Here is a 17,266-nt window from a genome sequence, read left to right on the forward strand (position 1 = left end):
TAATAGGAAGGCTGCAGTAAACTCCACAGTAGGTTGTCTGTCCATATGACTGTGCTGCCAGGGAGATTTTTTTTTTTACATCTGAGGTCTAATAATAGCAGAGGTAGCTGAATGGTCTCGTAGGAAACAAAGTGACAAGCAGGTCAGCAAGGTGCGTACAGGTGCAGCAGCACTGCTCTTGCACAGTTGCCACCGATACACTATGGGTAGACAGCTCGAATGAGCATATGTAGTGTGTTCGCATACCAAGTGAAACCATGCATGCATTGTGCGTACACACATGCGCACACACATGCATGCTCACCTTCCCCTGTAAACAAAAATAAATGTGTGAATTATTCCCTACATCTGGTGAAGGTTCATCTTTTATTCCATTACATTTCAGACATCAGATTATTGTGGGTCTGTGAGTGGGCTCTGGCACGGGGCAGAACAGACTGGCCCAGGAAAAGAGGCTTCTCCCAAAGGTAGCAGCGGAGCAGGGTAAAGATGAACTGTCGTTATTTTCTCTTTAAATGAGTTCAGTTTGAATGAATGAGGAGAAAATAAGATTAAACCAGGAAGAAAGGAGCAAAATTAAAGTCCAGTGGAAGAGTTAATGTTGAGTGGGAGGTAACACGGGGAAAACGAGCTAACGTGAGCTGAAAAACAGGGCAGGAGTGTTTTCTACACAAGATCAAGAGAGATGGAGGTAAAGGAAGAGAGAAGGAGAGAAGGAGAAAATGAGGATGACGATGAGGCGAGGACAGAATATGTTAGACAGATGAGCTGTATGCTGCCATGTTTGTAATATTAGCAAATCAGATATCTCTAATCTGCTTTCTGCACATATAACATAGTAAATATCCTGACAAAGTACTCTCGTCTGAATTACAAATTTGGCACAGGGCATTGGGCAGGAGGATTAAATGATCTCCACTCCTTTTGTCATATATATATCTTCCATTCGATGTCTCTCCCAGTTCATTTCATTGTCATATTGACACAGGGCTCCTGAGCCTCCTGTCTTCTGCAGAGAAAATTTGGAGACAAAACCCCCTGTAAAATATGACAGTCTAACTGCAGTCATTGAACATCTGCCAGGAATGAGTAAACAGAGAGACGTGAGGCAGCGAGTACGGGATGATGCTTAGACAGATGTTTTCAGTAATACCATTAGATAATCCTTTAACTCCCTGAAAAACAAGATCATTACTGCTATTTCTGTGAGTGTATCTCATCTATTTGTCATGGCATTTATTCAAAAGCCTGAGCCATGGGTCATTATGGAAAAGCCTACAGCTTTATCAAGATAGAGCCCCAAACTGCAGCATAGCTGAGTATGCTTAAAAGAGCTGCAATCCAATTTAGTGAACAAAACAAAATGGTGATACGTCAACAGTTATTACAAGTGACTGCTGTTGTGCTGATACTGTTCTAGGAGGTGAAAACTCAGGGCAAGGCCTACAACCAGGAATAGATATGATCTCCAAGGATCTCTAAGAAAATAATACAGAAAACTAAATCTAGTTTGACACAGTGGTTATCAGATCTGTGTGGGTATGAAGACAGGGATCAGGATAAGGGACCAAAGAGGACAGATAATGGGGGTATTAAGTGCTATCTATTGTGCAGCTACAAGAACACAGCACTAAAGCTTCTTTGAAGTTGCTGTTGCTGGCTGAAACTATTTATTCACCTCTTGCTTAGCCTTATGTAATTAATCATAGCATAGGCGGCCATGGAAAGCCAGCATGGGTATACTGTTTGAGGGACTCCTGAAAATTTGGTTTTTAAATCATAACTGTTTCTCAACAACATTAAATATTCATGACTGAATCAGCAAGAAGAAAGTTAAAGTTCCAATAAAAACTGTTTCAGTTGTTATTTATCAAAGTGCTTATAATCAGTATTTTTATAACAACAATGCATGAAATTACTGTGTGCAATGAGAAAGGGATTGTTCTTAGCGATGAAACCACAAATAACTTTTACCTCAGTTTGCAGCTCCCCTCAGCTCTATTGAGCTTTCCAGCATCTTTCAGCTCATTGTTTTGGTTTTTCTGGCGTGTAAGGTTACTGTTTTGGTCCACATCACCATGCTCACTGCAATATTTCCGGACACAGTTTGTAACTTTTTTCAGTTAAAAAAGCTCCAAAAAACCGACTGTATGCTACCTGCCTAACAACAAAAAGCAGACAAAGCTAACGACTACCTGGACAATATAGTGGAAGACTTAGCAGCTATGAAGACAGACATTTCCCTTATGTAAGGAGATAATGAGTGTGAATGTTAGACTTACATTCAGGTGGTTGGAAACACACGGCAAATAAAAGCTAATGTTGCTCAATATGTCCTAATTGGGAGACTGCATTTAATGGCCGATTGCGTCACGGTGGCGTGACTAGGCTGTCCCCTTTCAAAGGTTCCTTCAAATGTGGTCAAGAAATGCAGCCTTCTTTTCCTGGGCAACAAAGTTTTCAAGGATGGATCCTTTGTGGCCCAACCTATCCCAAGATTCATTGAGGAAATAGTATGGCAGCAAACAACATCGACAAAGACCCCGAGGATTACACTTTTAAATGTAAACATTGGGTTAAGCTCTCTTGAACAACTGAGAAAACCAAAGGCCTTAAAACCGCAGGTTTCTGTGGAAACCTTACGTGTTGTCAAGGTTGCTAGGCAACATGAGCCATGCTTTGCAACGCAATGGTAAGGGCTGGTGATGCAAAGCGAAAATCCTCTGTCTCGTTTCGGTTCTGCCTTCGCAATCACGATGGCTACGAAGTGCCACACCTTCATGGACTGCATCTTCCGAAGTATGCAGCCCCTGAATTGGGACACAGTTAATGTCTCTCCACTGCCCCCAAATGGGCAAATACCTGTTATTGCAGGTTTAAGGGTGTGAGACTCAAAAATGCTACTACATAATCTGCTTGATTGACACCATGTGGGTGTGGTTTGATCAGAGTTGATGGATACTGCAGGCAAAAAAAGGAAACCCAACAACTGATACAATTTTATTAAGATGTTGTTAAACTGGCTGTTGCAAGGAAGTCCGCGATGTGACCTTTTCCCCAGCTGAGCCAAAAAACTGTGAAATAATCTCTAGTGAAATAATCAACAACATTTTGCAAACTGTCTGCAATCACTTTTGGTAAGAAGCCGACAGAGAATAGGTTTTGTAGACCTTTAAAATGTAACAACTACAATTCCAAGCTCAGACCCCGTGGACCTAATTTACATGCTGCGCCTGCTCATTCCAGTTTGGACAACCATATTTATCAACATAAAACTCAACCAAAAAAATTTAAGATTTTAAAAACCTTTTCTCGTTGCGATTGATGAAATCACATCCATCTAATCCCTCTTTCAGTCACCCCTGAGGCGTCCCTCTATCATCTGTCACTCGGCTCCCTCAAGTTATTTCAGTCCTTCTCCTCTCTCTTCATTTTCTCTAGCTTTCTGAGTCCTCTCCTCTCCTCTTATGCTCCTTGTCATAATTTCTCTGAGCTGCTGTCTGTCATTACATCGCCCTCTTAATTTTTGGGAACGCCCACTCATTAGGGTATCTCTCAGTGCTTGACAAATCTAGTGATTGAGTTGTCCTTTATTTATCCTCTAACGAAAAAGGACGTTCTAATAGCTGCTTTTCTCTCTCTCCTTCTCTTGATAGGAGTCGTGTTAAGTTGAGTTACACTTTGTGCAATTAATATTGTGTTTTCCCTAACTCTATACTGTTTACTTAGGCATTTTCATGTGGGTACATATATGTGAAAAAATTTAACAAAATAATGCAAAATATACAAGAAAGATATGTTTGTGTTTTCATTAGGAATCATGTTCATCTTTTTCTAGCCATCCATTGGGCTCGGTTCACAAGACTTGATGTTTCATTCAAAATTTCATGATCAAATGATGCTTTCCAATGTTTTTCTGTTGTTTTTATTCTTTCCATTTTGCGGATTGTGCAAGCCCCAATTTGCGTCCTTCAACTGCCATAGCAATGACAGTGGAATTACTGTGAAAGGACATTTTAAAAGCATACAAAATAATTCTCCCAACACATTCTTTCAAGGCTGTGCATAATATTACATGGCTCTCTGTGAGTGCAATTACATGGACATGTGCAGGGCACTGCGCTATCCAAAATGAGAGTGATCATGACCAGTCTGAGTGGTTGTACTGGAGCGGGAACAGAGGGGAACAGAGGGACTGTAACCTTCAGCACTAAGCACTGCTTATCTCTTCTACACACTGCTGAGAGGAGGGAAATGTGCTTGTATCATCACTTCATAAATAAGAAGTATCCAGTCTTGGACAACAACACCAAAAGAACTAGCAACTACTGCCCCCCCCCCAGTGCTCATTCCTATCTTCACGTCAAAAGGCACACGGGACTCGACTCGGCCCAATTCCACGTTCGGTTTGATCGGTCTGGGTGAGGCCTCATTTCACTGCCATGGACCTCAGGTCTCTGTGTCAATATGTCCAATACCTAAGTGGATCTGAATGGACCTAAGCGTACACAGTATCAGGTGTGCTTTGAGGGGGAGAGGGAGACTGACAACTGTGACCTTCACAGCTCGCCGGAGCTTTACTCTGGGAGCTGATTCACATATATTAAATTGCTCCTTTGTCTTTTGTCCATGAATGTTTTATCAATGGTGCATGAGGCGAAAATAGGAGTTCACATTATTTACTGCATATAAATTTGTGTATGAAGCATATGAACAAAATCTTTTAGTTTCTATGACTTTACATTCTTAGAACATTACTAGTATTATCACTCTGCTCCGGTGTGGATGATTGTTGATTGATCAAATTAATTGATAGCGCATCATGCTGCTGCTGCTGCTGGTCCGCATTTTGGATTGGGTCTAATGAGCCGCGGGTCTCATCTTAATTTATGCACGTTGGGTTCGGATATGGACTCTACAGTCTGTCTGAAAATTTTGGACCTGTGAAGACCTCTAATCACAACTTAAATCGGCTTGCTCAGTTATGTCCAAGTTACAGCCAAAGTGACTTTTTTTTTTTCTTACTGTATCTGTAGACGGAGTACAGCTCTACAGCTCAGGCAATTTCCAAGGTGCTATCTGCCAAGATATCATATTACAGCATGTCAGCACCTATCTGGATTTCCAGGCTGCCTGGACATGATGTCCCCCTAGATGAGATGTGATTGAGATTAGCAAAGACAGAAACTGTAGGTATCATAGTGGTTCTCCAAGCCTTTGTCTGAGAGAAGCACAGGGACTTAGGTGTGGCTGATGCACTTATCGCTCTCCCATACAAATTCACCTGTGAAGGCATCAGTGTCAGAGGTGACAGGTACCTGCTCTGACAAAACTAGCTGGGGTAGTTGTAATGACAGTCTAGACTTTCATTCTGAAATGCTTGCCGTCTCTTTTTTTTTTTTTTGCTCTTCACTCTGTTGTATTTACCATTTTGAAAAGAATGTGGATTATAAGGAGATGGTTACATGAGTATAAATCTTGTTTGTGGTTGGGTTTGCCCTATTAGCAAATCTAACACCTATGAACTTTCTTTCAGTTAAATTTGGCTAATAGTCCCGAGTAGGATATTTAACCTTTGTCCTCTCTGATTTTGTCTTCAAGTCCATGTCTTCTCTCTGTACTTTGGAAAGGACAGAGGAACATAAAAACCTGACCGAAACTGACAAGGGCTTACATAGGGCTTACAGGTGGTAGCTGATGATGAGGTATTGTTGGAGCTCAGCATAGGCTTTGGGCCGTGTCTGGCAGGAGGCCTAATTAGACAGCACGTGGCTGTATGGCTGAGCTGGGAGCTCATATATGGATCTCACATACATGAGGTTCTCATATAGCTGAGGAGCAGGCTGAAGGTTAGAGTCAGCACAGACACACAACCATATTGCCCATTAGGTACAAAAACAAACGCATATGCACATACATACACTTTGTATTCTGGCACACAGACACATTCACTTACTTAACGCCCATATCTGTTGCTACAGCTCAGCTGTGCTGTGGGCGCTGTGAAGACTGTGACGGTGTGAGGACAAGAAGGCGTTCAAGGCTCCTACCAGGCTCCTTCCTAATGGTAGAGTTGACATTTACCCCAGGAGGCTGTGGGCTGGGGCTGCTGCTTCCACAGAAATGATTCAACCTGCCGTGCAGAATATAGAGGAATCCATTCTGATGGATGGAGACGGCTACGATGAAGGACCTAGCGATGGCTGGGGGCTGTGTGTGCATACTGAACCTTAATTTACCAAAACACACTGCATCTAACATGACGGTTACTTTAGCCATCTGGGGTCTATGCTGACAGTTATCTAGGATAATACATGATGGAGAGAGACAGAAAAAAGGTACGGTATGTCAGTGGGATCACCAAGTGCGCATCTTCCATCACATGTTTTGTTCAATCATACGTACAAGCACACAACTCCTCCAGAAGCCTCAACAATGAGCGTCTGAGAACCAGTTCCCTCCACACCAGCTCGCCTTGCTGATCACACCTGACTGAATCCCGCTCTTGTTCTGACAGTCATGTTACTGCTGGTCACACATTTTTCAGACATTTGCCTTCACACTTTTCGACTATTTCAGAGGTCCACGGAGTGTCAAACACCTACATCACCAAAACTCTACTAGTTCTGATTAAGTGCAAGAAGTTTGGGGGCTTCTTGATGATTGCTGGGGAAACCGTCTGCCTGAGAGTAGTTTGAGAAAACCCTTTGCTCTCCTCTTTGGTGGACTTTTAGACCGACTTGAGATTGTGTTCAAAGTTGGTGTGAAAGCATTGATTGATTTCTTTGGTTACATTTTTTATTTAATTTCTTCTTTTTTAAATTTGAAACATCTAAACATTTTTATAGCTGATTTTAGTTGATTGCTTTGATATTTTAGTCTAATGCTTTTCCATATCCAACCTGCTCATTATCGATTGTTATATTTACCTGCTATTTTGATGATTGATTACTGATAATGGCATGCTTATATTTTGTCTATCTATTCTAGATTGAATTTGGATTTAATTATCAATTGATTATTTCTATGTTCATTTGATTAATTAAATGATTGGATTTACTTGTTGTTTGATTTGTGATTTTGGCTTCCTTAATTGGTTATTCAGCTCAGAGATGATGTTTTATGAATGCATTCAAAATCTGTATTGGAATTCATGTATGCTCATATTACAATCAGGACTAATCCCCTAAGTTGGTTCTTCACCATAATGTTTCACACACACAAGTTTTTTCTTTCTTTTTTTGTCACATTTTTCTATTGTTATGGTGATATGTTGTGACTCCCTCCATCAGCTCAGTGTCTTTGGATGTTAGACACTGTTTATTATGCTGTTTTGAGATTCTTACAAATGGTAAATCTCTGACTCATCACTGTATACTCACTGCCGGGGCTGGTTGGCCGTTTCTGTAAATGCGCAGGCTTAGTCACTGGTCTATCTTTATTTATAAGGCCATTTTTGGGAAAGCTTCCTTCCTACTCTTGTTTCTATATTAATCAGAAATGTGGGCTTCATTATACTGTCGTCTGAAGACCCGGGATATTTTTTTGCTGACTGTTATTGTGCATGAAAATGTGGTGAATTGGTTTAGGGAAACTGCCAGGTCTAAGGGAAATGAGTAGTTTGGTGAGTGCCGAGGCTCATAGTAAAAAAAGCAAAAAGCAAATTACTCATACATTTTAATTTACTGATCTCTACTTTCCTCTATCCTGCTATCCTCCTTTCTTTTCTTGTGTTCACTATTTCAATGCATTTGACTTTATGTTCATTGTACTATACCTTTGCCTTTTTTGAGGCGATATATCATTTTTCTCTTTAAAAGGCGAGTCTGGATATAAAATTTAAATAATTACAAAGATCCACATAGCAGATCAGTCTAACAGCAGTATAAATATTCCAAACAAGGGCTAAGATAAATGTGTCCATTATGTTAATTTAGTCATTTAATGTAATAGCTGTTAAAGGCAGATTCCCTGTGCAGTCAGAAACATGGAAATAGACTGAATATAATCACATCAAAACATGTTGACTTAATCTACGTCTATGAAAACTTATTAAACTATTGAATAAAACCGCACCACAATTAAAACATGTAGTTTGTCTCCTATGATCTGACAAATGGAATCTGATGACTATTGTTCAGTCAGCAAAAGTAATGTTTCATTTTTCACTGTTGTTTTTCACTTCAATAATAGGAGCCCTTTGGCCTTGTGTGCTCAGCGAATTTGTAGTTCAAGCACCAAACAGCAGAGACCAAGACCCTGGATTAGGTTACAGGCCAACATCTCCATGTAGAGGCCCAGAGTTTTTTGTGCCAGGAGAACAGTGATTAACATTAAATGCTACTGCTTTCCTCAGAATTAGGATATGGCGACGGTCCCACACACCCGGCTTTCTGCTACTTGCTTTATATTCCTTCACTGTCACAAAAGCAGCAGCAGTAAATACTGAAGTAAGTTCATAAAAGTATCTTTCAGAGCTAGAATGAGACAGCTGGCATACCATCAAAGGCAATAAAACATATGGTACAGTGACAGCACATGCATCATCGCCCGCCTGCACAAGTTACTGTTTTTCTTTTACTCTGAAAGCTTTTCCTCTTTTGTTTACTGGTGAAAACATAAGTCTTTGTATTCGGTATGAATTTGTTTGAATTTGTTATGACAATCTCAACGCTGGAAGAGTAAAGAATCAAATGGCATGGAGAGAATCAGGTAGAGGAGGGAGGCACTGTGGGTATTTAGACTTCAGGCATCGGAGGAGCTTACTTCAAAGATTCTATAGATCTACGGTAAAGTATCAAGTGGGCTCACATCTTTCTTTGCCTGCATAGTGTGAACTGAAAACTAATATATGATATGGATTATTATGTGGGAAAAACATCTGTAGGTTAGTAATGAGGTCATGAAATGTTAAAATCCAGGGATATTATACAGTTTATTTACAGAATATTATACACTGATTTGACAGCGTATAAGACACATGTTTTATTTCAATTAAACAGCCCTGGACTAACCCCCACCTTATATCATCCTAACATTTTAGCATCTCTACATGGATGCTTGAATGTTTTTGTACATACATACATACATACATACACACACATATACATACATATATATATATATATATATATATTATATATATATATATATATATATATATATATATATATATATAATATATATATATATATGTACACTGTAAATCCTAGGCTGTGACTTGAGCCTATAGAGCAACATGTAAAGAAGGTAGTCCAGTTTTGGTTTTATCAACTGAGGAATATTTCCTAAATTAGATCAGTTCTGTCTTTCAGTAACACAGAGAAAATTATATATTCTCTTACATCCTCCCGCCTTGATTACAGTAATGCCTTGTTTACTCGTGTGAACAATCACGGTATGGGGCAGCTCCAAAATTGTAGTATTGACCAAAACAAAGCGATTCTCACACATTATACCAATTTCGGCTCAACTGCACTGGCTTCTAGTCTCTTTTAGAATCCAGTTTAAAGTGTTTTTAATCACATACAAGGCTCTGAATGATCAGGCACTAGGTTTAAATCTCTGAGCTTCTTACACCCTACTGCTCAAGCAGGCCCCTCAGGTCTGCTAGTCTGGGTTTTCTTACTATTCCAGAGTCCAGGTCTCAGTCAAAGTTCAGGTCAGCTGTGAGCATTAATATGTGTATTTGTATATATGTGTATATACTGTATTTGTGTATGTGTATGTATGTATGTTGTTTGAAAATTGCTCTATAAATAAAATTCTTCTTTTTCTTATATATTTTACGGATGATACATTAATGAGTTTTAATGGAAAGGCTATGTCCTGCATTTATATACATACATCATCTACTAAGTAACAAATCATGGTAAAATATGTTATCATCTTTTCCATAAGAAAATGCAACTAAAACTGCTTTATTATATGTATGCTTTAACCTTATGATTTTATAATCTATAACTTTATAACCTTTTACCTTATAATCACCTATAATTTCCTTGATTGAGACCTGATAAATGATGTATTATTCAGCCCTGAGTAGTGTCTGCAGGATTACTCTCAGGTTGGTTACATTCACAGCAACCTCCACCCTAGATGATAGGACAGCCTGTATGTTGCCTGAGAGGTGAAACCCAGGGCAAACAGATGACAGTATATCACTTGCTGGCTCTGGCAAAGCTTATTTGCTGTGAGTGCATGGTAATACTGAAGGCGACTCACATAAGCAATATTGAGCACTCAGAGCATCTCTCATCTGGATTCTGGCAGCTGGGCAGAAAGTTCACACTGTCTAAACATTTGAATAACTAAACCAAACTCAAACTGAACAAGTATTTATTTTGTTGTTTTTTTGGTTGGAATTCTTTTTAAAGCATTTTGAAGTCAGAAACGTGTTGGTCACTTTGGAGGACCCAGTTTGTGGCGCTGTTTCATTGTAAGTAAGAGCAAAATAATAACATCATGTCTATTCCCCTGGTTTTCACTGGGAATGCGACTAAAAGAGAAAGACAAGGAGAGAGAGGGAGAATCAGACATAAAAGACATACTGATAGATGTATAAATAGATGAGTAGACATATATATAGACCATGCTAGAAAAAGAAATTCACTGGCTAGCACATTAAGCATGGTAGACTGTAAAGTGCGCATATAGAAAGGGTGTGGGTTTTGACCTAAGTGTATTAACTGCAGCATGGCCATAATTCAGAGCAGCTTGTCCTCATTAAGACTTAGCAGTCCATCCCACTGAAGCGCCTTACTCTGAGGACAGCTTAGCCCTTTCATACCCATTTTGATATGGACCTCAGCCCTGTCTCCAGAGAACGAGGGACTGTGGCAGTGATGGTGACGGAAGAGCCGCCCAACTCCTGGGACCTCTGGTAACCCTCAACATAAGCTAGGCAACACAAGGTCAGCTGACTGCTGTGCCAACATGCAGAGGTTGCCGTCATTCACTCTCTCCAAACACCACCCTCCAATCCTACACTAGATCCACATTAGGATGGATGCGCCCATTTGCTAGATTTTCATTGATTCAGCAACTGTCTTGGTGGCTGCTACGATAAAGTGCTCTGAAATAGCCATATTGTGAGTTATTGTGTTGACACCGTTATCGAAACTACTCTGACTTCCAGGGCATTATCTATCCGGACCAAGACAACCGAGTTTCTTTAGCTCCTCTTTACAAATGTTGCAATTTAATCCCCACATGAGGATAAAAGCTGACGACTTTAGCGTCACTGTTTGCTCCCATTGACAGTTGATGTGGCTGTCAACCACAACTGCCAATCCTGTGGCCATCACAGAAGCAAAGCATGTTTCAGTAGATTCTCAGTCAGCCAGGTCATCACCTCTACACGTGGTAAATCAAAAGGCAACTGGACGTCGTGGGTGCCATTAACTGCAGACTTTTGGTCATCACACTTCATCACACACACCGCAGCTTCCAATCCTACAGGTGCAGACCTTTAACAAAGACTCAGTTGCTGTGTCTCCTAAGGTATTCATGGTGTTCTAATCTGTCAACCACTGTCATGTAGTGTCTCTGGTGGTCAGAGGATGATCCTTGTTTATTGGGACTTGATCTTATTTTCGTAGTTTCGGCCACTAATATGATAACACAGCCAAGTTGTAGGTTTGGAAACAATCAAAAAAGTTTTAAACAAACGTAAGTATTGGGGGAAAAAAAAAAAAGCATAGGTGAACAGTTGTAAACATACATCCCAGTTTACAAACAAACTCTGTCGATCAGTTTTGACCTACAGCACTTGCTGTCGATGTGTAAACAGATATCTTTCCTTTGCAATCAGGGATTATTGCCAACAATTTAGGTGGGCTCACTTTCACTTCACCCTCCAAATAAAGCGGTTTAGATAATCTGTCTGAACTCTCATCTTGTTTGCAATCTGTCTGACTGCCTCACTTTTTTCTTTATCCAACTTTATTGGAGCAATATCAACATGTTCCCAGATCTCAGCCGTTACTTTGGTCAGTAAAATGCTATCATAGGAAAACCTGAAAAAATAAATCCCAAGTTGAAATAAAATGTAAATATCCTTTAAGGATGCAACTGCCATTGTATGATCCAGGACAAACAAGACATCGGTGCACAAGATGGAAGATACTCAGAACTTTGCACAGGCTCTGATCCAGGACTTAAAGAACCCATCTGTTAAATCTGGAGAGACTGAAATTACTAAAACAGTACGTGCAGAGGCAAAATGGCTTAAGGGAAACTATATAGAAGGACCTAATGAAGGGAAACCTTGAGAGCTGCTTCTCTGCCGCAGTCTCAGGGAGAAATCGTGTGGATGGTGAAGAGCGGGTGAAAAAGACAGACACGTGAGCGATCGACGAGTAGGTATGAAGACAGTGAGAAAAGCAATTAGTGTTCGCTAATTGCTCTCATTAGAAGAGATGGGGCCGATTTAGCAGACTCTATGATGGACAGTGACTCTTCAAACGTATAAATGTGAACTGCATGGGTTTGTGGTTTAAAAGTCATGCAGCACACGTTAGTAGCTCTCAGTCTGATAGCAGCAGGAATGATAAGACCAGACCCCTATCATCAAAATTTCACTCTATCGTCTTTCTTGTAGTGAAAAGAAATGCCTATTAAGAGAGTGATAGAAAGATAAAACGATAGAAGTCCGATACAGCTGGAGTAAAAAATGAACAAAATGATGGTGTAAAAAAATAGAGGATAGATAAAACAGTTGAGGCAAAGGAGAAAGACAACCGCCCTCCAGATGCTTCTGTGAGTAAGACCAAAGCTTTATAATTTATATGGTAAATAAATGTGTCTCAGTATAGTAATATAAAATGCATGTAAAAATCAAAAACACAATAATACAGACAAACTGTTGTGATCCCAGTTTCCTGCGTGAAATCAAATATCCAGCCTGCCTGAAAAACGTTTGGCAGCTCCCGCCACTCTATTCCTCATCTTGTCCATCTCATAATCAGGTTAGTATTGACTAAACACCTATGAAAGAGATCCACTCTAGGTGTTTAATGATAGCAGCCATTTTCTTTGAGAAAACACTTAGCAGAAAAGAGCTCCTGAGAAACAGAGGTCAACTCAAGGTGAGATGAGACCGCAGAGACAACAACCAGGGAGGAAAGTGGAAAAACAACGCAGCTCTTTCTTGTAGTTCACAGTGGCCCTCGCACAAGTGTATTTCAGAATGTGTGTTTCTGTTTACCAAGCACTTAAGTACAAATCTTATTTAGCACAGTGCAGACCAAACCACAGTGAAGCACTTTAATCCTGAAGCACTTCTCGCTGCAGGATGAAAAAAACAAAGCAACAACTTTGTGGTGTCTGTGTGACGGAGTGCTGGTGTGCAATAGGGCATATGCACACTGAAAGAAGATGTAATTAACAAGAATAATATCTGTCCCCTCCTCCAAACTGTGACCAAGGGAAGTTGCGATATCGGCACTGTCGTAAAAGCAGTGCAATTGTGTCTCATTTTCTGCTGAATCCCTGATTGAGTCGAAGGCGGGGAATTACGATAAAGCTCTCGCTTTCCTAATGAGTATCAAGTGGCTGTGGCAGTTAGAGTTCGTCCGCTGTTGCTCACTCAGAGACTCTCAAATAACTCAAGCAAATAAAGATTCAGAACGGCTTGCTTACTCTCTCTCTCTCTCTCTCTCTCTCTCTCTCTCTGCCTTACCTCTCAATGATGTCAGCGATGACACAGGCAAACATCTGCAGGCCCTCTGGAAGCTGCAAGGCCACTGGTGAGAGTGGGGAGAAAAAAAAAACAAAACAAAAAAAAGCAAACAGAAGAGTTACACATTTGCACTAGAGTGACGGCAACATATTATTTAATAAATCCTGGAGAGTACAACTATACATAGCCCCTGCTACTGGTTCGGAGTACGCCACTGACAGCAAATAGTGACATTTCAGGGCAATTTCCCCTCTGCCACAGTAGTACTGTTGGTTTATTTTAGCGGGTGACGGGCTGTTGGAAATATAGTCCAAACCAATCACCACAGGTCTATCCTTACAACTCATGGCTTGTACCGAACCATTAAACACTCTTTTTCCTGTCTCTCTATGCCTGCCACTGGCTCTGCGACTCACACACATCCACTCTCTCTGCTACTGAAACACACAAAAACAAGCTTTAAACAAGTTTACGTGTCACAGCTGGAATTTATTACGGACAAACTACTGATGAGGCTGCTATAAAACTGAAGTTAAACAACCTATTAACAAAACACTGGTCCTGCTGATGCTGCTGCATGTTGATAACAGGAAACCTACTGATCTACTGAGGTGAACCAATGGAAAAATCTCGATTAGGGCAGGATTTACTAAGTGGTTTTAAGTGGTTCGTTTCAGACTCACTCTGCATCAAGAGACGAACATGTTTTTTTTTATCAAACAGGCAGAAGGCCCTAGAAGCACGGTTTCCCTGTCATCTCAACTGCACCATGCCTGCAATCAGTGAAGTACGGCTTGTTCCTTTATGCATATTCATTTCAAGAAAAGTCACATGTCAAATGATGACTGGAGATGTGATGCGAGGTTGCACATTCTGCTGGATTTGCTGCTAATATAAATGTGGGGATCAGCATTGCATGAAAGCGTCTCCACCTCTAAAAAAGCAGGTGCAGGTATATTAAAAGGAAGGTTGTAATGGGAAAAGGAAAATTTAAATAACATGTTTTCTATGGAAAGTGCGAGCTCACCACTAACACGTTGTGCGGGGGATTTTAAATAAATTAGCTCAAGTGAAAATATGAGCTTCTGAGAAAGAAAAGCAATGAGTCATTTAGCTTGAAACCAAATAAGCTGGTTTAACTTCTATATAATATAAAACATATTAATATGAAGCCGTATATAGCACATTTTTTTGATAAATTTACACATGATGCTGCTGTGAGCTTTGGATCTATAGTGACATTAGTCACGATGCTTCATTGTGTCAGTTGAATCAGCTGCTTCTCCTGGATCAGCTTCCTCTCCTTATATGTATATAATTATATGTGAATAGTGTTTTAAAATGTTTTAAAACAAAATGGTCTTTAAAAACAACTGTGGAGACTTCCTACATTTTCCGCTTCAATGTGTTCGATCATTACCATCAAAATAAAAAAAGTGCTCTGAGAACACATTATCACATTATCTGAACTCCGTGTTGTCATGGGGTTGGATGTCGGCTGCTAACATTTTTGAGATTTTCATGTGGGCCAGGAGATGAAAAGGTTGGGAAGAATTACATTAGAAGATTATATAAAAAGTAATGCTTTCAAAGTAGAGCTTTCATTTTTCAACATCTCTATAAATACAGACATTTTTATGAGTTATACGTGGTCAAATAAATAAATAAAATGTCACTGCACTAATGAGTGTCCTGTCCTTTGGGGATTTCTTACGAGATAAGTCTTCTATGTCTTTTGGCGGAGTCCATGATTCAGTATACATTAATCCACCCATCTTGTCATCAATAAACATGATGACATCTCGGTATCAGTGACTAGTCAGATATTGATTATGCCAACGCTAACCCCGCAGGAAGGAAGAACAGGACAGGAATCAGAGCGTGAAGTGGATAAAGACAAGAGTGACAGAGAAGAGATTAGTAAGCAAAGCAAATACGGTGCTGGGAGATGGCTCACACGCTAATAATAATAATAGTTTCCCTAGTTCCTCAGTTTGAAATAGAGTAGAGTTAGAGTGTAACATTTACCGATATACCAATTCAGGCTGCAACTAATGACTTTTTCTTTCTCCAGAAATCTGTTAATTGTTTTTCCAGACAACCGATTACGGATATGGTGATGGTGAGAATCACAATTTCCCGGAGCCCCATGTGAAATTTAAATTTCTTGTTTCATAGGATTAACAGTGCAAAACCGTCAAGAGAAGAGCCACTTGTCAGAGATATAAAAACAGACCAAAGTAGGAATTCCTCATATTTGAGAAGCTGGAACCAGAAAGTATTTGGAAATCTTGCTTGATAAAATGACGCAAACATTTAATCAATTAGCAAAAATAATTCCAATCCATTTCATCCAGTAAAGACATCAATGAACAAACGTGTTTTCCAAGAGAACGAAAGACGTTAAGGAAATCCCTTGTTTCACCAGCAGATAAACGTACTTTTCAGAGTAGATAAAAACCCTAAAACATTAAAAACATTAACATTTGATGGAATTAGCTGAGAACTGACTATTGTTTTAAATACACAACTCAAATGTAGACTCCAGTTTGAGGATTATTTCATAAACTCATTAACTAATTTTCAGTTAAGTGTGAGTGTGTTTTTTGTCTGTTTGTAACTGTGTGAAATATAGAGGTTCCACTGTTCAGTGGTTGTATGTGTGTGTGTGTGTGTGTGTGTGTGTGTGTGTGTATGTGTGTGTGTGTGTGTGTGTGTGTGTGTGTGTGTGTGTTTGTGTGTGTGTGTGTGTGTGTGTGTGTGTCAGCAAGGCCTCCTGTCAACAGGTTTCTTATTCCCATTTAATGCCCTTTGTGAAGTCAGTTATTTAAGGTTGGTGTGAATGTAAAATGATCACAGACATGCATTCACAAGGTGTTGACCATTTCAGTGTGAACTCCCTGTCACCGCTTCAGACACACGGAGTCAGCACCTGGAGGCAAAGGCTTTGCTTCAATCAACCGTGCCATTTTCCCCCAGTCACACTCTGTCACACCTTACTTCAATAAATCCATCAATGTCTCCGCGGACACTTATAATTCGAAAACACTGAATGTTTTCACATGACTAGGCCCGAAACGATTTCGAGACTTCAGTGCCAGACAGCATTAAACAATAAAAGCTGGGACCGACTAAAGGCCGGGAAGGTTGAGGGAGGATGGCCAGGAGATGGAGTGATAGATGGAGCGATGCGAAGAAGAGGAGCGAGAGCACTATTTACTGATGAAAGGTTAAGGGATCACCAGGAGCTCATGCAGACAGTGAGAGACAGGTCATTACCTCGAAAAGGGCAAGTTTATTAACAGAGAAAGGTTTCAGAGCACACCTCTGCCCCGGCTGACAGAAGCAAAGCGCCTTCTCCATCTGCTCCCCCCAGCGAAAAGGTGAGTCAGATGCTGGAGGTGGGACTGGCTGTTTGAATGAATATTTACACGCATGCATGATAAGCTGCTTCTAACTTTGGAAGTAGAGACCTGCTCCAAAAAAAAAAAAAAAAAAAGATGAAAAATAAAGCATCCAAATCATGCAGACATAAAGAGAGACAAGAAAGGTTTGGATGGTTTTTACTATTACTTCATGAATTTC

At 40.1% G+C, this 17,266-nt stretch overlaps 1 protein-coding gene across 1 annotated transcript in view; it reads right to left on the reverse strand.

Moving 5' to 3' along the window:
* The window catches only part of dph1 (diphthamide biosynthesis 1), a 56,036-nt gene that overhangs the window by 30,955 nt on the left and 7,815 nt on the right, over positions 1 to 17,266 (reverse strand). Inside the window, exon 3 of the mRNA XM_056373482.1 lies at positions 13,682 to 13,745. Coding sequence (XP_056229457.1) covers positions 13,682 to 13,745 — 64 coding nt within the window. The remainder of the gene's footprint in view (positions 1 to 13,681; positions 13,746 to 17,266) is intronic.

The sequence above is a fragment of the Seriola aureovittata genome, chromosome 4, assembly GCF_021018895.1.
Source record: "Seriola aureovittata isolate HTS-2021-v1 ecotype China chromosome 4, ASM2101889v1, whole genome shotgun sequence".
Lineage (NCBI taxonomy): Eukaryota > Metazoa > Chordata > Actinopteri > Carangiformes > Carangidae > Seriola > Seriola aureovittata.